Source organism: Mustela lutreola, chromosome 2 (assembly GCF_030435805.1).
Source record: "Mustela lutreola isolate mMusLut2 chromosome 2, mMusLut2.pri, whole genome shotgun sequence".
Lineage (NCBI taxonomy): Eukaryota > Metazoa > Chordata > Mammalia > Carnivora > Mustelidae > Mustela > Mustela lutreola.
This window is the reverse complement of record NC_081291.1, coordinates 105,360,288-105,385,134: the sequence shown is the minus strand read 5'-3', so window position 1 is coordinate 105,385,134 and position 24,847 is coordinate 105,360,288. Positions and strand designations below refer to the sequence as shown.

Sequence of the window (24,847 nt, the reverse complement as noted above, 5' to 3'; positions counted from 1 at the left end):
CATCACATGTTAGCTTCTGAAAAATGCCACTATGTATTCATGAGAGGAGAGTGGGGAAAAAAAGTGGTATGATTATGGAAGTATTTCTGATCTCATGGACAGCCCAAAAGGGCATCAGGGACCTTCAGGAGTCCCTGGACCACACTTTGAGAACCACTGATAAAGATTTACTGAAGATATGTATAGATATATATAGATATATATAGACATGTATATATATATAAACATATACATATATCTAATATATATATATATATATATTAGAAGGATAGATTCAGAAAACTTCCATGAGGACTAGGAGAGAACTTAAGTCATGATTTTATGGAAGTTGAAAGAATAGAATGCCCATGTAGCATTGGGGGAAGTCAGCACTGTCTCAGGTAAGAAAACTTGCTTTGAGCACTTCATCTACTTGTCTTAGAGTTAACTAATTTATTAAGTTGCTAGCATTGCAGCCCAAATGCACATTTATCATAAGAAATATAGAGGAACAGACTAGAACATTTGCTGTGAACTATGGTTCCCTAAACCCTTCAAAATCAAAAGATGACTTGTCAAATCCTGACAAATGTACTTCCAATCAAAATTTTGAATGCACTCATGGGCAGGCAGAAGGGAAGGTCATAGTTCATGAATCACACAAAGGGCCATCAGTGTGCTGCTTCCTCTCCTTGCCCTATTCTGTGACTTGGCGAGTTTAGAATTAGAACTATTCCTGTTGACCAGTTACATTTAACTGTTCTTGCCAAAACTATCCTGTGAACACACACGCACTCATACACACTCATACACACTCATTAACTCCCTCTCTTTCTCTTGGTCTTAACTTTCCCTATTCCAGATTCTAGGAGTATTCCTCAGTGTAGCCAACATTCTTTCTTTAGGCAGTATATTTACAGTACAGTTAATTTGTTTTATCTTTATTTTTATATTCAAGCACTTGTTATATTTACAGTCACCTTGATTTTGTTACCTGGATGCAATACTTTGAAACAATTCCCTTCTAGTGATAAACAGATCCTTTTTATATTGCTGTGTATTACTTTTACTCTCAGGAATAATCATTTCTCTAAATTTGGGGGCAGTTATTTTGTTGCTATTCTTTTTTTTTTTTTTTTTTAAAGATTTTATTTATTTATTTATTTGACAGAGAGAGAGAGAGAGATCACAAGTAGGCAGAGAGAAGGAGAGGAGGAAGCAGACTCCTGCTAAGCAGAGAGCCCGATGTGGGGCTTGATCCCAGGAGCCTGGGATCATGACCTGAGCCGAAGGCAGAGGCTTTAACCCACTGAGCCACCCAGATGCCCCGTGTCAGTATTCTTATCACAGATTACTCGTTGTAAAAGTTTGGCCATAAGAAGAAGGAAATTGTTAGAAAAATTGTGGTTCATGAGAAATGATTTTATAGAGGAAATATAAGTGTGCTTTTAGGTAGAGAAGATGTAGCTGGTAGAATAAGGAAGATTATTTTAGAAAGGCAGTGAAACAGCAGAGCCTTGGAGATAGGAATTGAGTCAGTAGCACAGAGTACAGAGGAAATTGAAAATTGAAAGGAACATATGGCTCCAGAAATAAAGAGAGGTGGTAAGGAGAACTACTCCTGCCAAGTGACCTAGGTCTTTTCTGTAAAGTCGATCATAGAGAATCTTGAAATCTGAGCTGGAGAGAGTATAATTGATACCAGGGGCAACAAGCAGCTATTGTAGATTCCTCACTGAGGAGATGACAGGGAAACCAGTTTTGTTTCTTTTTTTTTAAGATTTTATTTGAGAGCGGGGGAGAGAGAAGTACATGCGTGCGTGTGCAGTGCACAGGAACAGTGGGGACAGGACAGAGGGAGAGGGAGAAGCAGACTCCCCACTGAGCAGGGATTCCCAATGCAGGACTCAATCCCAGGACCCTGAGATCATGACCTGAGTTGAAGACAGACTGAAGTACCCAGGTGCCCCCCAAAATAGTTAAATATTAATTTTTTCATGGGAGAACATATAAGGGAGATGATAATGTAAGGCAGCAAGGTTGATAAAGTTAGAGTGAAGTGGATGTTGCTGGATATGAATGTAGACTACTGAGAATGAAGAAAAGGAAGAGTCTAAAATAAACCTTCTTACCTGGGAATTATGGGTAGAGGGTAGCCTAAAATGTGTAACCCAAATGAAATATTTATCGCACACTGTGTCTGGCAAATTTATTTTAGCACATTTCACATTTGTTATATCACTTATTAACATTATTGAGTCTGGAAGAAAGAACTTGGGAAGGGTAGCAGGGTTGGAAGGCAAAAAAATAAAAGGGGGATATTTATAATAAACCTGCAGCTCTGGTTAAGTCTCTTATTTGATTCATGAAGCTTTTTGTGGTTACTTCCAATCTCATTAATTTTCCTTTTGATTCCTGCCCTTATTCTCTCTGCCTAATATGTACAGTCTTGAATTGCTAGGTGGTTTTGTTGTTGTTGTTACGCGTCAGAATTCCTTGTGTACATTTTTAAGGCCTTTGAAAAGGGGACCTTATATTTAGGATGAATTTTTGGATTCTAGAATTGTGCTCTGTACATATTAGAATTTCAGTGAATATAAAGCTTTTGTTAAATTATTTTAGACTGAGTTTAGCATATTGCAGACACTTAGTAGCTGTTGCATGAATAAATGAGTAAAGCTACTATGGGAAATACCAAAGAAGAATATCTTACTTGTGGATAATCAAGATAATAAGTCCACGAAATAGTTAAATGTAAAAGTAGGATAGTTTGTTTTTATTTTTGGGCCAGAACTGAAGTAAGTTTTGAAAGAGTCATTCTGGATTCTGGGCTCGAGTTACTAGTGATCATGGGAATCAAGAGAGGGGTATTTTTCAAGGTAGAGAGGCCTCTTTATATTTAGGGTCAGGAGAATGAAGTGAAAGATTTAAAAAATGAAGAAAACGTCAAGATAATTAAGAGATACATTTTAGAAGTAGCAAGAAAGAACCAGCTTGGGTTGTGGCAAGGGGTGAGGAGGTATGGCATTATAGGATTCTATCTCTTCTCAAGGTGTTGGGGAAGAAGTTTGAGGAGGAGTATGGAAGGTAGATACGATATGGCAGTCATGCTTGACAGTTTTCCCTAATCTCAAAGTGAGAGACCTAGAGGGGGCTTCAGGTTTTAGATGGAGAAGAGCCTGGGTTTAGTCAGATCTTACAAAAGAAGGATAGTTAGACTGATTGACAGTTTGATGGTATTTCGAGGTTAGTAGTGAGAACAGCATTGAAATTCAGGTCTCAAATGTAGACAGGTCCATGCTGGCCATGGAGCCCACTTTATAAAAAACTGAAAACTTTTTTTTAAGAGTACAGTTGTCTTCTTAAAACCAAAGGAGACTTAAGTTTTCTCAGACTTTTTTGCAGTTCATTCTTTTTAGCTGACTTATAACCATACCTGTTTATTCTTTATGGTTTAGAGTTACCTTCATCTTTTCTAAGCACCTTAGGCTGGATCTGTGTACTTTAGTGCGTGGTTATGTTATATATAGAGGAGTTTAATTTATTCCATTTATGGGTAATAAGCTTGTTCGTGCATTCTAAAAATGTAACTTCCTGTGTGCCTGACATTTACAATGTTTTGATTCTTGATACTTCCAGGTTTGAGGCTGGGCTTTCATATGTTAAAAGTGTGCCTTATCTTTGAGAATGCTAGTACAAATACTTCTTTCCAGGGACGTCTGGGTGGCTCAGTAGTTAATTATCTGCCTACCCCTTGGGTCATGATCCCAAGGGTCCTGGGATTGAGTCTCACATGAGGCTCCATGCTGGGCGGGGAGCCTGCTTCTCCATCTGCCTGCCGCTCGCCCGCTTGTGTGCTCTCTCTGACAAATAAATAAATCTTTAAAAAAAAAAAAAAAAACCACTTTCCATATATGTGGAAATAACTGAAAGGTTTAGATACACTTGTTAATCTTTTTCAGTGTTTATACATAAAGGCTCTTCGTTGGTTTGTGAATATCTGCTAATTGCAGAATTTATTTGTAAATTTGTCTTATACTCTACTTGGCACTTTTGCTAAAAATAATTTCTCTGTTTCCTACTGCTGCATGTTACATTTTCATGGTTTCTTTGCAATTTAGAAACTGATGGAAATATTGGAACTACTTTTGGTGCCCCTGCAAAATGGGACAGAGCAATTCAGCAGCTGCTTATTACATAGTCTGTAATCATCTCTTCTGTCTCACACCGAACCCAAATTTTGTATTTCAGTACATATCACTTCAGAGGTGGCAACATATTTGTATTCCAAAGCCTTGTTGGTGGTGATTTTACCATTTTATTTTATGTTCCAAGTAATGATAACAAAAGCCATGGGAAGGTTCGCTAGTATTATTCTATAACTTGATAGAATTATTAGCCCAATAATCATTTACGTCTTGTTCTTGTGCCAAGGTTCTTCTTGATTTGTGATTCTTAAAATGTTTACACTTCAGGAAGTTATGAGAGCTTCCAGTTCCTTATTTTGTCAACCTGAAATCCCTGCCTTATGTTCCATTTTCTTCATCAACCCTTTCTACACAGCTGTCTTCCAACTTTACACTGTGAATCTGTAAGATGTTTATAATGTTTTGCACTATTTCTTTAGTTTGTGTTTTGAAAAATGTAGCCACTTGTACATGGTACTTCCTGGATTGTTTTTAAGGAATTATTTATTTATTTTAGCTTCTATTTATTGAACAGAGATTTGTTTCTCACAGCTCTGGAGGCTGGGAGTCTAGGGTCAGGGTACCAGCATGGTAAGGTGAGGGCCTTCCTCTAGTTGCAGACTTCATATGTCCTTACATGGTGGGAAGGTTGAGGATGTTTAATGTGGTTCATAGCCTATTGAGTTGAAAGGTTTTTTAATTTTAAGATTCTTGTGTTTTCATTTCAAGGAGAGATGGAAAATGTAGTATGAAAGAGCGGATGACTAAATATGATCAATTGTGATGAGAATTGGCACTACTGTTAGTGATGTAAGAACCTTCGTGCGTTTCTATTTTTTCTTTTCTTTTTTTAGGACAAGTATCTCTCTTCTTATCTGTGAAAACAGAGAACTGAAGATAGGATAACATTTTTGTAGTTTTTATTTGTTGTGTCATTAGTATCCTGCCTTGTGCATAACAGTGGCCCAGAACCATATCCAGTTCTATAAACATCTTTACTTGGTGATGATTTGATGTATAGGCCAGGAATGTACAGGTTAAGCTAAGATACTGTCAGAGTGTTGAGTTTAAATTTTCATCGTTTGTCTTACCTTTGTTCTAACGTGTTTGTTTACCTTTTAGAATTTTGTGTTGCTTCATATTTTATAAATGGCAGCAAAGCCTACTGTGAAGTCCGAATACCCTTTATTCCCTCCAATATTTGACTGATTTTTCAGATTTAAACCTCCTTTTGTGCTTTTAACTTCAGCATCAGTTTCCTTAAATGTGGGGGCGAAATTGATCTTACTTTGTCCTGACTTCTACTTTATTCTTTAGTCTTAAAAATCTTTTCCCATGATATCTTCAGTCTTCTTTTCCAGATATCTCTTAGTTTATATACTCTTGACTCTTACTACTCTTAGTTTATCTCTTAGTTTATATACTCTTGACTCTTACTACTCTATTGCCTGTTAATGAACTCTTCCAGCATACTATTGCACAGACACACAGACACACACACACACACTATTATTTTGGAAGCATCTATATGTAGGTTTAGCAAAGAATTAAACATGCAGTGGCTTTGTCATAATGGACTTTTTATTTATTTCTAAAATTGGCTTTTTTGTTTTAACAGATAAGTGTAAAGCAGGAAATTACTTTTACTGATGTATCTGAGCAACTGATGAGAGACAAAAAACAAATCAGAGAGCCAGTAGACTTACAGAAAAAGAAGAAACGGAAACAACGTTCTCCTGCAAAAGTAAGAATATATTAAGGTGGTGGTCCCTAACCTCCTAATCCCAAACTTTTGGTTAATCTTATGGGCAGGAACCTGGCTGGACCATAAGGCAAACATTAAACATCCCATGTGGCATAGTGAAGTTGGAATGCTGTATCAGAATCTCCAGGAGGATGGGATACATGTCTGCATGGAGGTGGTGGGCCATTGATTTTAATTTTTCTACTTTTTTTTTACCATCTCTTTTTTCTAAAAACAAACTTTTCTTTTTCCATGTGTCTCTTTTCTGCCCTTGCTTCTCATTCATATTAGTTTTACTTATTTTAATATTACGATTTCAAGAAAATTCAGCACCAGTTAATCGTCAGGAAAAGGTTGTTGGATACCTATGCTAGAATGTAAGCTCCATGAGGGCAGGATTATGTTATTCACAGTTATATCCCAAGAGCCTGGAATGGTAGGCATAATTGGCCCTTAATAAATACTTGATGGGTGAATGAATAGATCAGTAAATAAGTGACTTAGTAAATACTAGTAGTAATTGCCTGCTTTTTTCCTCTTTGGTATAGTAATAGTTGACTGTAGGTAGCATTTTGGTATTCCTAAGACATCTCTGAATTCTGAGTGGTAGGTTTACATACTTATAGTTATTTTTCATCTTTGTTTTCCCTCATATAGTGAAGAAGAATTTTTTTTTTTTAGTCATAATATAACATGACCTTTTAATTTTGATGGCTCCTTATGTTTGCATTTGTGATTTAGATCATCATTATTTATATAATTTGTTTATTTTTGGACTCAGTGATGGGCTGGAGCCAGCTTGAATTGGCTTGCCAGAGCTTGCCAAGTTTATAGGAATTTTGCAAGCCAGTGCTAAAATCATTAGTAACTTAAAACTAGCCATAGTGAGAATATTTACACCTTGAATATCAACAAACACTTCCCACCACCTTACTCCTTACTCTGTTGGTAAACATTAACAACATATCATAGCTTTTGGGATATATATGTATACCTACTATAGAAAAATTTGAAAAATATAGAGACTATAATAACCCGTAGTCACATTGCCAGAGATAGCTAACATAATTTTCTGCCATATTCCCTTTTTGTATTCAAATTTGTGTACATAAATTGATTGATTAAATGTCCTAATTTTTTAACAGTGTGTAAGCAATTTTTACATTCAAAGTTATTAATGGCTTTTTAAAGATTTTTAGGTTTTACCAGCTGCATAATATTTTATGATGTATCACATTATATTTGGTGATGGCTATGTTGTTGGAAGTTATGTTATCTTTGCCTTCATTTTAAATCATGCTGCACTTAAATTGTGTGTAGAATCAGTCATCAGTCAGAGGGCATGAATTGTTCAAAAGTGTTGATGAAGTAGCTCCTTCCAGAAATGTTGTACCAGTTACATTGTTACTTTGTAGTGGACCTGAGATGTGGCCTGTCTGTACTTTCAAGTGTGAGACTTCGTTTTTTGTAGCTTAAGATGGACATTTCATTATAGTTTAAATTCTAATTTCTTTAGTTAATAGCCATACTAAACTTTTTTTTTCTCCCATAATTATTGGCATTTTATATTTCATGGTTTGTGAAAACCCTCCCTTCCTTTCTCCTTCCCTTTGTTTTCTTGGGGTTAATTTTTTTTCTCAGTGACTTGTCTTACTTTTTTGTTGTTGTTTTACATTGTTGAGTAAATCAAGTTTTTAGCATACAGAGCAATACACGGTTTTGAGTAAAAATTAATTTATAATATTGTAATAGTGATTGTTACTTTGGGTTCACTGCTAATCTATGGGGAATAAAGTCTTTGAAAAAAAAAAACTGTATGTTCTACATTTTCCATGATATTTTATTGCCATTTTTTTTTCTGGTACTATTCTTGAATATAATGTATCCTAAAATTCTGACTAAAACTTAGATTATCTTCTAGTAGGGAGTTACTTGAAGTATTTATTTGGTGCTATGTTCTAGGTGTTTCTAAGTGCATATCAGTTTTTTAGGGGTTTAAAGCTATTTTGCTTGTCTAATTTGTAGATAAACTCATAATGTTTATGAGTTAATTCTAATGCTTAGAATATTTTTAAGGGTATTATGTAAATTTATATCTATAATTGCTAGATGAAAGATTTGGCATATTTTAAGTATATTATGTAAGAATGTTTTGGGAAGGTCTTTTTAGGGAATTCCTAGGAGAGTGAAATAACTAGAAATAATATATGGAAGATGAGGGGTTGAGAATAACAAAAACAATTATTTTTAAGCTGCTCTGACACATTAAATGTAACAGAGAATGGTTGTGACTGTTCTAATACTGGTCTGCAGTGTCCAGATGAATGGTTTTGGTGTCTGGCGTATTAGAATTTGAGGCAGAACCACTGAGTTAATTTACATTTTCTCAAGTATTTTTAAAAAAATTTTACACTTCATATTTTTCATTAAAGTAACTAGTTCTGTCTTTTTAGAATAAGAGAAAGAAAAGCTTATCTCATTTATAAATCAATGTGTCGCTTGTTTTAAATTCCTTAAAAACAGGTCTAGGTTTCATAAAGAATTATAATTTAGTATGTTTAGAGGACTCTACTCTCTCCCCAAATCTTTCCCAGACCTTGAATTTTTCCATTATGAATATTTTAGGTGTGTGCAACCATTGTGTAATGTTAGATTGGGGATCTGTACAGAAAATATAACTAACATAATAGACTTGTAGTTAAAATATTAGAGCTTACACATCCATATATACATCCATGTGACTCTTTTCAAGAGCAGTGAGCAATACAGTGAGAAGTACTGTATTGTTATGTCATCATTAGTGGCCATGGATTTTAAGCAATAATTGCTTCTAAGCCTTTATTGTATGGCAGAAGTAGATTTGAAACTTGAAAATTGCCAAAATACATTTGGCAACGTATCTGAAGAAGAGGATAGTCAAGCTAGGGAGTGTTAGCTAGGTCAAGGTATTTGGTGCTGTCATGGATAAAGCTGTTTTATGAAAGTAAATTTTTCTATATAATCTTTTTTTTAATGTCATTTAATTAATTTTAACAATTTTGTTGGAAATCTTTAATGTGTTGTGTTCTTTTTAATATAGTGCATTTGAATGATAATGTGTAGTCTAATGTCTGTGTTGATGATGTAAACATTTTTTTAAAAAATTGTATGTATTATAATGAAGCCCTTGGAAGGACTGAGATATTAGGGCTTTCCCCGCATCTTACCCCTGAAAACTCCTGACTGGTAGACTTTAAATGGGATTTTTTTGATGCTTATAATTGCTTCATTGTCTCATCCTTAATGACATGCTATTCTTTTTTATATTGCTATACTTAGTTCCATTGCCCCTTTGAATCTCGTTTTATTGTGAATGAGCACTGTGGATAACTAAAGTTATCAGAAATGTGTGAAAAGTTTTAGTAAACATAATTCATTCTCCGTGCATTCATGTCAGTGCATCTCCTCCTGGCTCTTACTAGAGTCACCTATGGGGCTTTTCCAGTTATAAATATCCAGGCCCTATCCTTGGGGATTCTTATGGAGGGGATTTCTATTTATACTTTAAAAGAGTCCAGGGTGATTGTGATTTATGTTTATGCTTGAAAATCCAAAGTCTTAATACTAGAAACTTGTGGAATAAGAAGTAAGGAATGAGCTATTACCACTTTACTTAGATACTGACTTGTTAAGTGAATTAGGAAGTAACACAGAGGTTTCTGTGAGGATTATTGAGTCAACCTCAATGAACTCTGAGAATCGTTTTAAGAAAAATGCGTACAACAACATTAATCCAGTATTGTGTACATTGTATAGGTCTTTTTCAAATGTCTTAGTAACTGAATGATTAGGGCAGAGTACTTTTAAATCCTTACTTCTTATTCAGAAATATGTCTTTTTTTTCATTCCCTTAGCAAACAGTTTGGGTGCCTCTGATGTGCCAGAATCTCTCATCAGGTGCTGAAGAAAGGGGCTGTGTTTGTTTGTTTTAACATTTGAGGTGGTCTGAGTAGAAACGGATTATTCAAAGTTGTGCTGAACTCAGGAAGGATAAGAGTATTCCACAGATCAAATAGATTGTAAATTATATAGAGAACCCTTTCTTAGCAATTTATCATACACCATTTGTTCCCAGAAAAGATTTGTGATTTGATATAAAAAAGGCCTTTAATTGAATTTTTCAATGAGGAAAGCTTAATTAAAGGGGACAAGAAATAGATAATGTGTCATACTTTCTCTTACACGTTGACTTCAAGCTGAAGAACTGATTATAAAATTGGGGATGGAAGTACAGAATAGTACTTAAGAGAAAAATGAAGAAGAACATTAGTAAAAGAATGTGTTAGTATTCTACTTTTCTCTTTTAAGAATTTTATTTATGGGGTGCCTGGGTGGCTCAGTGGGTTAAGCCTCTGCCTTCAACTCGGTCATGATCCCGGGGTCCTGGGATGGAGCCACTCATCAGGTTCTCTGCTCAGCAGGGAGCCTGCTACCCTCTCTCTCTGCCTGCCTCTCTGCCTACTTGTGATCTCTGTCAAATACATAAATAGAATCTTTAAAAAAAAAAAAAAGAGCACTGCATCAGAAACAAGAAAATATAACTTATAAAAAAAAAAGAATTTTGTTTGTCAGAGAGAGAATGCACCAGCCAAAGGGAGTAGCAGGCAGAGGGAGAGGGAGAAACAGGCTCCCTGCTGAGCAAAGACCTTGGGATCTTGACCTGAGCTGTCAGTATACACTTAAGCAACTGAGCCACCCAGGCATTTTATTTCTCTCTAATTTTCTCAGAGATGTGTTTTGAGTAAACAATTTTCTCACAAAACTGAACCCTAATTTAAAAAAATATTTTGATGTAAACCTTTCACATATTTTTTTGCCTAATATGTGGGAAACCTAGACAAAGGAGAACCTAGCCTAAAACTCAGTGTTACTATGCTGAGCATTATTATTGTACCATGCCTACAATATAGTGACTTTTGTGTTCTGGCACTGTCAAAAGCTTGTCATTTTAAAATGAAATTTGTAATACATAAAATCTAGTATGGAGAGAGAGTGAAAATTCTGAAGAATGAGAGTGACAATGTGAGGGTGGGATATTAGAAGTAGTTAGGAGGGTCAAGATAGTGTGCTGGTTATTGCTATGGATATGTGTTATTTTGTTGTATGTCTTTGGGATGGCACTATTCTTCTGTTTTTAATTGGATTTGAAGAATAAAGAGAATTTTAGAAGATCTCATTCTCCACCCCTCCCACCCCCATTGCAGTAAACTGACTCACAAATGCAGGAGAAAGTTAAACTCTCTCCTTTACATTGTCTTTTGGGTTTTGGTGGTTTACAAGGTGATTTAGGTTGATTTAGGGATATATGATAAAACCTATAATCATTACCTCAAACTATACTTTAATAATTTTAATAGTACATAACAGAATGGAGAAGATAATTTCTGTCTTTTAAGAGCAAAACTTTTCCTCCCTGAAGGGTATTAGGTTGTTCAGTGGCAGTGACCCTTGAGGAGTGAAAAATCTCTAAATTTAATAGAACTTTGTTAGTGCCTGATGGAAATTGATGTATTATTTAAGATAACTATTATATATAGTAGCTACCTGGGAACAGATTTGGGTCAGATCAAAAAATACATCTAATGGACCGTGAGATTAAGAAAGCGGATTAATTGAGGCGTTCCATTTGGTTTTGAAATTTTTTTACTGAAAAATTCTGTTTTGAATTTATAAACTGATAAGAAAATCAAGTATATTAAGTATTATTTAGACTACTATTAACTTCTCCACTCTTGATAAAGCCCAATTTCTTGGTCTTTATAATATACCAAATTTCTCCGAAGAGTAGGGAGTGACAGGAAGCAAGATAAATCATGTGCAGGTAATATAGCAGGCATCTTAAGATTTAAACCTTGAAATTTAAAATCATCAGTTGTAATAGTGTTAATAAATTGAGGGGGAAAAGAAAAGCAAAAATATTTTACGGTACAAGTTATAGTAGCAAGTGAGACTGCTAATCTCTAAAGCAGATACATTTAATTGGTAAATCACATTCCACCAAAGGATCTTGAAAGGGTGTGAACAAGAACAGAAGCCATATCTATACCAAGGAAGAAAATTTTGCTTATGGTAATGTGCCATTTCTTTTCCACTAAGGGCCTTTGTTCTTTACATAGCCATGTCACTGTGGCACTAATAACTTCAAAAAATTGAAAGGTATCACTTCTGGCAAAAATTTTGAAAAAGAATAAAGTTGAGCCATAAGGATGTTTGGTATGAGTAGCAGACAGCCATGTTAGAAATTTATAGAGTCTCACTATGCTCCAGACACCATTTTGGGCACTGGGGTTATAGTGGTATAACTGGCAGAATCACGTGGGTATATTTAAAAGAGATTATAGATTGGAAGAGCCACTTGCTGTTCTGAGGCAAGATGGATTTTACTTAGTGTCCTTTATACAAATATGTTTGCTATTCTGCCCCTTCCCCCCAAAAAAGAGAGAGAAATAGTAAAATGTCTAAGAATTTGATTTTTCTGTCTTTGATCTTATAAATGTGCTAGATTTTTCAGTCTTCTTATTCACAAGCCAGTGTTATGCTGTTTCATCCATAAAATCCACCTTCAGTTAAAGCTTGAATCCACAGTGAAAGGCAGCATTACCTTCAGTGCCTGAAAACAATGACCTAGAACTCCTTAACTCTTTATAAGAGGGCTTTGTACAGTCAGGGATCACATCCGTTTCCCATCAGTCAGTAATTTGGGCCGGATTCATTCCTCACAGAGACCCCCCCCCTTGCAGTTGCTATGCCACGGAAAGCTGTTGAGTTGCCTTGTATTTGGCACTGGATCTTCTTATTTGTTATCAACATATGCGTGAAAAAAATACCTGGGGCTATCTTGTTTTTAGTTCTGTTTTATATAAAATTTTTAACATCTTTTTGTTACTTGTTTTATGATAGAAATATTTTGAATCTTCCTTGAAAAGATTTTGTGGTTTTTGTTTTGCTTTGCATAGTGTTAACTTGCATGTTATTTTGTGACTTGGAGGGGTCAAAACATTTAGAGGGACTGGCCAGAGATGAAACTTTCTATTCTCACTGACTCTCATCAGGAAGCTGTGACACCCACTTCCATTCTTGTGCCAAATGTTTCTCTTTATGACTCTGGTGCATAGACTTTGAAGCATTGTTGACCCGCATTGGCAGTTTGCCCAGAACCCAAATATCCTGTATAATTTGCATAATAATTACCATTGATTTACATACAGTACCAGCTGAGTTGTCTTCCAGAATTTAAAGTAAAAGAATGTTTTAAAAACTAAAAGCCTTTAAAAACTAAAGCCTTTTCCCCCTTACCTCTCCTGTTTTCTAGATTTGAGAAAGGGGGTTGTTGCTGTGTGTTTACAAGCCCTAATCAGTTTCACAGGCCCTTGTATTTCCCAAGATGTTTCCTAGATTTTTCTGCCCTGTATGGGACGCGGTTTCATAGCCCCTACACTGTATGCCCCTACCTCCAGTATTGTTTCCCTCTTACTTGCCATGCTCTAGTGATCTGATTTCCTACTGGCTTTCTTTGCTTCTTATCTTCACATCATCTTCTGCCATTTCATTTCTAATCTCCCCTATAATGAAAAAAAAAAGATCATTTATTATTTTTACTCTGCCATGTGTCTAATGAGAGAGACAGTTTAATGTTGCATGAGGAACAAATGGTTGATAAGTTGGAATACATGAAGCCCAAAGATGAGCTGCTCTCTCTGGCACTGTCCAAACCAGGCCCATAATATTCTCAACCTCAGGAAGCCCAGGACGATATGATTTCTTTATCACCTGTCTTCCTTGCCTATATCCACTCTTGATTTATTTATCCAATAAATGTTTTTAGGAATATGCCCAACGATGGTTTAATAACCCTAGAATAAGTAACCTTAGAGATCCTAGAGTGAACCAGACTCCAAATTCTATACCAGATGACTTAAAAACTTAGATTGCTTTTTCTCTTCAGCAAAAAGAAAGAAAGAAAATGTAATAGATAAGCATTTATGTGATTGAGAAGAGTATTTAAAATATATAAGTATATTTTAAAGTATAAACAATGTGGAGTCCCCCTCCCACTTTATCTCCCTTCTGCCCAGTTCCCCAGCCATCATAACTCACTGTATGTGTTCCATGTGTATCTTTCTTAAATAGTTTTTATGCATATACAAATAAATATGTATCTTGGCATGTACTTTCTTGTATACAAAAATTTGCAAAATTATGTACTGCATTTAAACCTTGCATTTTTTACTTAATAAATCCTTAGGCTTTTTCCATATAGGTCTATAGCTTTTTCCATATAGGTCTATAGCTTTCTATAGTTTTATTTTACAACTACATAATATTAAGTTGCATTCATTTTCCATGATTTAACCAGTCCTATACTGATTGATACTTAAGCCATGTCTGTCTAAAACATAAAACTTTCATCTTGCATATGTGAGAATTTGAAATTGAAAATAAAGTTATACTCACCCCAGCAGAGAACACCTAGGGACTCGGTTAGACGTCACCTTTGGAGAGGAGGGGATAGAGTGCTGAGATCTTACCAGCTTCCAAGGTTTTATCAGTAATTTTTACCATTCTGAGTCACCTTGTACTTTCCTACAGTTAATGATAACCTTATTCTTACAGCCCTTTCAAAATGAGGAAAAAACTTCTCATAATTTCTGGTGTTGATTGTTTGCATTAAAAGACATTGCCTTTTTTGTAAGTTATATTATGTTTTTAAAACTTCATTTTTGCCTTTTTTTTTTTAACTAGATCCTTACAATAAATGAGGATGGATCACTTGGTTTGAAAACCCCTAAATCTCATGTTTGTGAGCACTGCAATGCTGCCTTTAGAACGAACTATCACTTACAGAGACATGTCTTCATTCATACAGGTATTTCTTCAATTAAAATGGACTTGTGGCCAGTAAGGTTTTTGTTGTTGCTATTTTCACCTCGTGTGAATGTCATCTATTTCTAAGACTGTAGCTAACCTTGTATTTTATTTTATTAACCTTGTATTTTAAATCAGAGATTTCCATAGGCCAGAATGTCAGAAGGAAACCAGGGAAGAACTTTAAATGAGAAAACAATGAGCAGGGATGTGTAAAATTAGTTAGTCTTACTTGGACACTTATCTGGCTTAATGTGTTCTTTTCAGCTAGAGAAACAGTTGAAGAATGTATTATTAAAAGCCTATCAACATTTATATTCCTCTGCAAGACATTCAGATAGAGTTTGAAATACAGATTTGTGAAATATGAGTTTCAAATATTAAAAAATGATAATAACATGACATTGCAGAGAGCAGACCTAAAGGCTAATCACAGATCCTTGGGGAAACAGACTAGACACATAGGTTAAATTAAAGGGTGTGGGGTGGAGAAGATAGAGTGGTAGGGTAGGTTTAATGAAGTAGGAAATAGAGTGTCCCAGAAGTTAAAAAAAGAGTTCCAGGGAGGATATGATCAGCAATGCTACAATCTTCAGAAAGGATACAGAGGGATAGAGAACTGAGAAGAAACCATTGAAATAAATAGCAAAGAGATCACAAGTAGTTTTTAAGAAAGCAGAATGTAAGGGTTAAAGCACAGGTGGGTTGTGGAGAATTGAGACATGAGGTTAACTACTCTTAAGAAGGTATGGTTGAAAAGGAAGGAGAGAAAGTAATAAGGTGGGAGTGTTTTTCAGGATTTCTGGAAAGATTGTTTGCATAAAGCAGACTTCAAGAATACTTAGAAGGAAAGTTTCCAGCAGAGAAGGGGGAATGATTGAAGAGGTCAGATTGGGGGGTGGTGGGGGGGAAGTCAGGGGGAAGATGTTTGAAAGTTCTGAAGGTTCTGGAGAAAATAATTGAAAGGGCATAAAGGGATAGTTAGCCATGGAGACCAAGGTGGGTGGATCTTCTTTCAGATAAAAGGAGAGAGGAGCTGTTTACGACACAGATAACCAAGAGTCCTATTTAGCTTTCTGATTTTTAAATCATTTTAAATTGTTTTCTTCCTTCTTTCCTTCCATCCTTCTTTCCTTCCATCCTTCCTTCCCCCCTTCCTTCCTTCCTTCCTTCTTTCTTTCTTTTGGATATAGAGGGATTTGATCTCATCTTTGTGTGATTGTGAGAATGTGCATTTTATAATTGTGGGGGGAAATTGAGGAAATAAAATTCTTTTAGATTAATGAACAGTATAAGACTATACTTTCAGGGATCATTTCTATAGTTTGTTACTAGATTAATGAACAGTATAAATATATTGTGTAGATAATTTGGAATTTTCCAGAATTTGGGCTTCTAAGATTTATCTTTCCTCAGAAATAGTAACTATGAACTGTGTTTTATCCAGTAACTAATTTGTGGATGTGAAATTATTTTAAGGCGAAAAACCATTTCAATGTAGTCAATGTGACATGCGTTTCATACAGAAGTACCTGCTACAGAGACATGAGAAGATTCATACTGGTGAGTGTTGCCCCCTTCTTAGGGTTGTTAAAATTATCATTCCAAATATAGGGAAGAATTTTTAACAAGTAGCAGGAACTTGTTGCCACTGTTAATCAGTTTTGTTTCTTAAAAGTATGTATCAAAGCTCGTATTTTTCTTTGAATAAATCAGTCTTCTTAACTGTTAAGACTTGGCTTTAATGTCCAAGCCCAATAAATTACTTTGAAATAGAGTTTCATAACAACTTAAAATGTATTTGAAATGGCAAAAGGAGATTTTTGTGAAATAGCTGTTTCCTAAGATGTTTAACAAGTTTAGGGTTAGGTAAAATGATCATTCTTACTCATTAGTCTGGGGAGGAAGCAAAGTGCTGCCTGAGCCCTAAGATATTGATACCATTCTTCTTTCCCTTACTGTTTCATGTATATAGCTTACTATATTAAGAGAATTGTAATCCTGATAAATTGGAGACTTCCAGTTTTTCAGTTAAGTTGTTAATGATTTAGAAACAAGTATTTCGGAAGATCGCTTTAAAGGAACCCATACCTTAAAAAGTTAAGTCTCTTTTTAGAGCAAACATTTACTTGCTTTTATTTTATTTTGTTTTTTGACAAGTGTAAAACCAAGTGTTATATGTAACCTTGATTTAGTAGACTTTGGTATCTGTAAGCATGGTGAAGAGTGTTTCTTTAGAACTTATTTCTAGTCTTTTGCCTTTTGTGATGGAATAAAAACAGAGTTGGTGTATTTGTATCACTTTGATTCTTACATTTAAGTAGAATTGAGAATGGTGGTGATACTGAAAATATTAAAGTTCTTCCTATTTTTCTGTATTAAGTACCAAAGCAGGAACCTGCCCAGTGTTATTTAGATGTGTTCTCATAGTACCTGCAGTACATGTGAAAGGGGATCCTAGACAGTTTGCCGTATAAAAGAAGCAACTGCTGCCTAGTAATATGCCTTTCTTTGCATCTCCCAAAGAAGCATGTATGTGGCTGGTCTCCTTAAATACAACTTCAACTGTGAAGCATATCTGTGTGCTCTAAGTTGTACTTTTCAAAGATTGTTATGCACAACAGCCATTTCAGTTTTTTAAGTAATCATGTATCATCACTTCCAGATGGAAGGGAGTGTAATAGGCACTTTAGGAGAGAGAACAACTTTATTGATTTTAGGAGACCTCCAGCTAAATTTATATTTCTATACAGTAATAAAACTTGATCAGATAATGATTAAGTGGTTAAAGTTTTTTGTATGTTTTTAATACCTATTAGATTTTGATGATTTACTTATTAAAATATTACTGAGCCTTCAGCATTTTTCAGGTGTCAGAAATACAGAGATAAAAAAGAAGTTTCCTTGGAATTTATATTCTAATGGGAGAGATGTACATAGAAACAAGCACAGCCTGATAAATGTTGTAGAGTTTTACAGAACATGCTCTTGTGCCCTTGAGCAAGAGCCAGCTGTGTTAGCTGTTGAAGGTTACATAGAGAGGCTCAGTTTTGCTACACTGCTCATACCACCTCAGTGCCCCATGTGGAACTGATATAAAGGAAATTGATTATCCTTCATTTTCTTGGTTCCTTCTGTGGACTCTTTGTGAAGACGGTAGTGTATTTTTGTCTTGTAACCAAGGGGCGTATGTATTTAGAACTGAATATATGTTCTTCAAAGTTTATTACTCTGTCCCTTACTGTCCTTCCACATTTTAAATGGCTTTCATTTTTGGAGGGGTTGGTAGTGTTCTAATGTTTACCCATGTTAAGGCTTTCTCTCTGTAGGTTCTTAGTTTAGAAGAATGCATCACAATAGTTAGGGCTGTAAAAGAGACTTTGCATATGTTTATCCATTTTTAAATTGTCAAGAAGGTAATGAGTCACTTATGAACCAATCCTCAAAGGTCCTATCTGTGAGAACTGCTAGTTCTTACAGGCCCCACTTTCCTTACAACCTCCCTCATTGTAATGACAGTATAATAAGACTGTCTCCTCCAGTCTCCCCAACCCTTAAGCCTATACTCTCCTCCATTTGCAACGTGATTAAAAATCATTACCTGCTTGGCTACTTTTGCCACCAATCAAGAAATCTGTGACTTAAAAACCAAGAACATAGTCTGATTTGGTTTTCAAATAGAAAATTTTAAAACTCAGCCCGGACAAGGTTATCACTTAATTATGTTTCCAAGATTTGACTTAGCCTATAAAATGTCACTTTAAGGGAGAGTACTTTTTCATTCAGAGGCTGATCCCTGAAATTCTGGTTAAAGCTTTATTTCTTTAACCTAAGGCACTGAAAATGGCAGATATTCTTGGGACTGATGTTTTTGGCAATTATGGGAAATTTTATCTTTTTGTGAATGTATTATAGATCTCTTATGTATGGTATGTTTGGATATGGGAGAGAAGGTGAAGACTTGAACCCAAGGTTAAAGATAAAAATTTAATTGATCATTTTGTTTAGGGTCAGGTACATACCAAGGTTAAACAAACACTCATTGTCAGTGGCAGATTTATGATGTGATCAGGTGTTTTTATTTTATCTAAGGTGCCTCTTCCTTTGCATATTCAAATACATGTATAGGCTACATGTTAAAATGACATACACCCGGTTGTGTTCTTTTCTAGTCACTTTGTCACCATTTTACTCTAAGAAAGTACCAGTCTTATTGCCATGGGAGAGAAGGTTTGGGTTTGAGAAGTAAAGAAATACAATTTTCAGTATTTTATTATAATTTTTTATTAGTTCTCTAAATTCCTGTAAATAGTAAACCACAGAATACCTCTCTTGATATTCTGTTTTAGCAAATTATGATTGTATTTTACAGTGTGGCAGTTTTCACAATTTTTTATTTTAGTAGTAAAAATGTTATGAATCATTTTTGTATACAGGTACGATTTTATAGAAGGATCTTGCTCCCCAAAATAAAAAGTATTTTGAAAATAAACCAAATCATTCAGAGTTAATCCATATTCATTGGTTTCTGCCCCCAGCCCCCCCCCTTTTTAAAGGCTACTAAAGCCTTAAGAACTATCTTAAGAGCTTTTTTGTTGTTTGTTTTGGTTTAGTTTTTAAACATTTTTTATTTATTTGTTTGACAGACAGAGATCACAATTAGGCAGAGAGGCAGGCAGAGAGAGAGGGAGGGAGAGAGGAAGAGAAGCAGGTTCCCTGCTGAGCAAAGAGCCTGATGGCTCCGCCATCCCAGGACTCCGGGATCATGGCCTAGGCCAAAGGCAGAGGCTTTAACCCACTGAGCCACCCAGGTGCCCCTCTTAAGAACTATCTTAATGCATACAATTGTGTATATACAAATAAAAGAAGAAACACTGGAAAACCTATTGCCCAAGTTAGCACTCACCCTGGAAAACATGTCGATCTTCTTTTCCTCTTGACTGTGACTGTTATTCACAACCATGTTAAAAAAAGCTGAACAGTAGCTTTTTTTTTTTTTTTTAAACCAGTTGGGCTAGTGGGGTGGAGTTAAGAATGTTGATTCACCCGTGACTAAGTTAGCTCAATACTGTATTTCCTTCGTTATAGTTCAGTTATGAATAAAATGTAACAGTTTTCCTCTCATTAGTTGAATCTGTAGTTTATGAACTTTAATAGAGAGGTCTTTCTGAAAGAAAATGTTCCAGACCTAGTTAGAGTGTATCTTATTTATGGAGATGAAGGGACTGAATACCGTTCCTGCTGCTGAGCATGTTGCCTGCACCAGGAGCTGCTGGCATTCTGACTGCTGAGGCTGGCTAGCGCTGGCATGGCCAGACCTTGCCAGGAAAGATTAACCAGGGAACTACAGATTGCTGTGACGGACATTCTCTGGTTTAACAAAGCATTCAGGAACCACATTTTTTTTTCCTCTGCCAATCTGTTGGTAATTCACGTGAAATGATTTGATTACATATAAAATACATATAAAAGGCCAACACTGTTTAACAAAGTATCTCAGTAAAGATGTAGAAAAAATCATACACCCTCACCTATACATGTAAACACACACACACACACACACATAACTGTATTTCCTTCGTTATAGTTCAGTTATGCATTAGTGCTGAAATACGGAGAACCAGAGGGTATAAGGAAAGTTGCTTGGTTTTCAGTTGTGTATATATTTTGTGTACTTGAGTAGTACCCCTTCTTCTGAAATCCATATGAAAGTTTTTTGGTAGTTCTTAGTGTCTGTAGTTAAAAAAAAAGTTTATCATTTTTTTTTAAAGATTTTATTTATTTATTTGACAGACAGTGAGCACAAGCAGGGGGAGTGGGAGAGAAAGAAGCAGACTCCCCGCTGAGCATAGGGTCTGACATGGGCCTCCATCCCAGGACCCTGGAATCATGACCTGAGCTGAAGGCAGGTGGTTGACTGACTGAGCCACCCAGGCACCCCTGCCGTTTGTTTTTACAAGTCTCTAGTTTAACAAATTGGGAATTTCTTGAAGTGGATTCATTCTTACATATGTATCATTGTTGAATGAAGAACATGTGAGTGACATGACTCACAATTGGACACATTCTGTACAATAGTACAGACAACCTGCACTTTAGGTGTCCAGTTGGAATAGACCAGTGAGGATTCAGATTGGTGGCCTCATGGAAGACGTAGAACTTAAATTGTCCTGTGAGGTTCGGTTTAGACTTTGTAGTCCCTGTGTTACATGGCGGTTAAGTGTCACCATGGAAGTATAGGTGGTAGAACAGAAGCACGATGAAGCGAGGACCAGGAGAAAAATCGGGGGTATACTGAAGTTGCGAATGTTTGGGCAAGTGTAGGTAAGCAGGTATGCAGCTGATGAATTCAGCAACCCAGAGAGAGTAGCTAGTTAAAAATCTTACAGGTATCAGGACCATTGCAGATGCTGGATAACAGAATAACAAGTAGTGTGTCACATATGCGAAGTTAAAAGCACCAGAAGGAGACAGATACTTTGAAGTTAGTTAAAAAAGCTAGAAATTCCTAAGAATTCAGTTTCATCAATGTAATGATACTGTCAAATTTGAGTACCTTTTTGGTGCCAACCACTGAATTAAACACAGTATATAAGTCATCTCACGTTATCCTTACAGTAGTCCTGTGAGGAGAGGGGATTGTTACTTCTTCTTCTTCTTCTTTTTTTTTTTTAACAGATAAGGAAACTAAAGGTCAAAATGATTAAGTACTTGCCCCAATGTGTGCATCTGGTTAATGACACAGTCCAGGTCTTCGAAGATCTCATGCCCTAACCAATATGCTATTGAAAGGGTAGATCAGCACCAAGAAAATTTAGAGTCAAAAAAACTTTTTGTTTGTTTGTTTGTTTTAAGAGAGGGAGAAAGAGGGTGGAAGAGAGGGGCAGAGGCAGAGACAGAATCTTAAGCAGGCTTCATGCCCAACCTGTGTCCCAATTGCAAGGCTTGATCTCAGGACCATAAGGTCAGGAGTTGGGTGATTGAGCTACCCAAGCACCCCAAAACTGTTGGTTTCAAACATGGAGGTTTTATTTTGTTCATGGAAGAGCAGAACTTCTCCTGGTCTTGGGCTTAGAGCTTGCAGGTTGCCTGGATATGCCTTGCTTGGGTTGCAAGGGTATGCCTTGCTTGGGTATGCCTGCCTGAAATGAAGTCTGTGGTTGTAGGGGTACAGAGCAGATTTCACCTGATAAGGAGTAAACAGAGCCAAGATGGACAATGTGTAAATGACCATTCTGAGTAGAGCAGAAAAGGCGGGGATGGGGAGTGTCAAGTGGAGATGAGAAGATAAGACTAGAAACCTTGATTTTAGAATCATATTGTTGGATTTTGATGCCAAGTTAAGACGTGCCATTTATTTATAATCCAGTAAGCATTATAAAATATCAGGGCACATAAATGCCATATTGGAAGAATATTATTGGTTTGTGAAGAAAACTGGAAGTTCGATGAATGTGTTTCCTTTTTGTTAACAATAATTAATATGAAGAATAATTCAGAAAATAGCAAGATTATTAATCAAGTTTACTTTCGGATATTAATAAAAGTTTTTTAAACAAAGCAACACCGTTAAGCTTCAAGAAATGTAATATTGGGGGCGCCTGGGTGGCTCAGTGGGTTAAACCTCTGCCCTCGGCTCAGGTCATGATCTCAGGGTCCTGGGATCGAGCCCCGCATTGGGCTCTCTGCTCAGCAGGGAGCCTGCTTCCTCCTCTCTCTCTGCCTGCCTCTCTGCCTACCTGTGACCTTTGTCTGTCAAATAAATAAATAAAATCTTAAAAAAAAAAAAATATTGCTTCAGTTTTGACCAGTTTGTGAGAAGTAGGCAAAACTTGGAAACCACTGAGTATTAGAGTAAAACAAAGTTAATGTTTTTTGGACTTTAGATCCTCTTCATTTTTGAATGGTATAGGATGCACTAATTTTCAGGAAAAGAGCCGAAAAGGGACTCCCCGCATTTGAGTTAACACATAGAATTTCCTGAATTTTTTAAAGTTACTTCTGGGAGCAGTTTCTCAGTTTTGTTTGGTTGTTTGTTTTTAAATCATTTTCAGTTAGTTTAGAAGATGTTGTTTGTCTAGAACAAGGCAAGTTACTTTTTCACTTGTTAGTTTGTCTTCCTTTAATGTGAGTTTTTCCCTCACCGCTTGTACCCCCAATTATTTCACACTTGACAGAAGATAAAGCATTAAGACAGTTGAATCTAGATCTGATGCTTTGGGGTTTTCTCCAAGTTCTTTTGGAAAAATACCCAATTACTTCCTTGAATTCAAGCATGTGGAGATGCTCCAATATTTGAAGCTGTCTTTTTGACAACTACTGCTTATTATTCCAGAACCCAGTTGAGTGGATGGCCAACACTTATGCCTTTCACATCTTTAATTCATTTAGTTTTCAGATATCTGGACTGGCTGACTAAATTTTTTTGTTGTTAATAAGTTTTTCATTTGACAGACTTCGAATGACACATAGTTTCAGAATTCATGTATTTATTTGGGCCTTTGGTGGAAGAGTGACTGACAAAATGTACTGTCTGGGACACAGGATGAAGAAATAGGATTTAGAATATTTAAGGCAATCTAAATTTACTTATCAAGGTCATTCATTCTTATTTTTCTGAATACTTTGAAGATCCTTAGTTGTTATCTCTGAAGAGTTTCTGTTCTTCAAAAGTTCTTAAATGTAATCATTTTCAATTTTGATTTGAATTTTATGGAAGTGTTTTGACGTTCTTTGAAAGCAGCCACAATAATAGTAACTGCTTCTACATATTTTATAACTTTACTCTTCTGTAGATCTTTTGGAGAGTCTAACTTCATGATACTGTTAAGCAACTATGATAGGATTGACATCCTAATGTAGTTATTTCTCTCCAGCTTCATCTCCTGTGCTGCTTTTATGCTGTTTGTACTACTGATTATTGATGGAAGTACTTCCATCACTTTATTTCTTATAGGACTCGCTATTGTCTCTTCCTCACAGCTGTGTAAAGAAGTTGATAGACAAATTAACTAGAAGTTTATTGATTCCCCCTCCCCCATCTATTTTCATCTGTCTGTAATCTTTTTTTTTCTTCTGTAAATTCTTTACAGGACTTAGCTGATTCTTCCTTACCTACATTTCATTATCTGTTTTGATTTTGACTTTCTAAGGGCACATAAAGAATAATTGCTAAGCAAAAATTTTCAGTGCACATTTTAATTATTCTAGAAAATATATTCAGTTAACTCTTAATTGCCTTGGGGAATTAACTTGATTATAGTTTTTTTAAAAAGATTTTATTTATTTATTAGAGAGAGAGAGAGAGCGAGCACGAGACAGGGGGAGGGTCAGAGAGAGAAGCAGACTCCTCGTCAAGCAGAGCAGGGAGCCCGATGCAGGACTTGATCCCAGGACTCCAGGATCATGACCTGAGCCAAAGGCAGTTGCCCAACCAACTGAGCCACCCAGGCACTCTAGATTTTTTTCTTAAAAGATTTTATTTATTTGAGAGAGAGGGTGTGAGCAAGTAGGTGGGGAGATGGATAGAAGGAGAAGGAGAAAGCAGACTCTGCTATGAGCAGGGAGCCCGATGTGGGGTTCAGTCCCAGGACCTTGGGATCATGACCTGAGCTGAGAGCAGACGCTTAATGGACTGAGCCACTCAGGTGCCCCAGATTAATTACTTAAAATTTAAAAAGACAAATACAGTTGTGAAAAAATAAAATGAATACCAGCACAAAAAGAGCAGTTCATATTGCTTTTGTTTGAAGCTACATAGTATTCTATATATAGGCCTATTACACTTATATAATGGAAGAACTGTCTTCATCCTTAAAATTCAGTTAGGTATGTTCTTGTCTACCTCGCCTTTTAGTTCTATATCATTGGATAGAGGGGGAGGGGCATGGAGTCTGATTAGTGTTGACTCGAGTTTTGAGGTCTAACTTTTATCTCTGCAGAAAAATCTGCCTGTTTAGATGTTTTATTTTTCTAATGTCAGATTTGGGAGGAAATGGAGGATGGGCTCATGGGAGCCTGGAACTGAAAGGTA

General features: G+C 36.0%; 1 protein-coding gene and 1 pseudogene across 7 annotated transcripts in view; both read left to right on the top strand.

The window, feature by feature from the left end:
* ZNF148 (zinc finger protein 148) overlaps window positions 1–24,847 on the top strand; it is a 119,080-nt gene that overhangs the window by 70,870 nt on the left and 23,363 nt on the right. For all 7 annotated transcript variants that reach the window (XM_059162946.1, XM_059162942.1, XM_059162944.1 and 4 more), the window contains 3 exons: window positions 5,785–5,910; window positions 14,692–14,815; window positions 16,294–16,377. In XM_059162946.1, coding sequence (XP_059018929.1) covers window positions 5,785–5,910; window positions 14,692–14,815; window positions 16,294–16,377 — 334 coding nt within the window. The remainder of the gene's footprint in view (window positions 1–5,784; window positions 5,911–14,691; window positions 14,816–16,293; window positions 16,378–24,847) is intronic.
* Window positions 16,108–16,180, top strand: LOC131826081 (small nucleolar RNA U3; annotated as a pseudogene).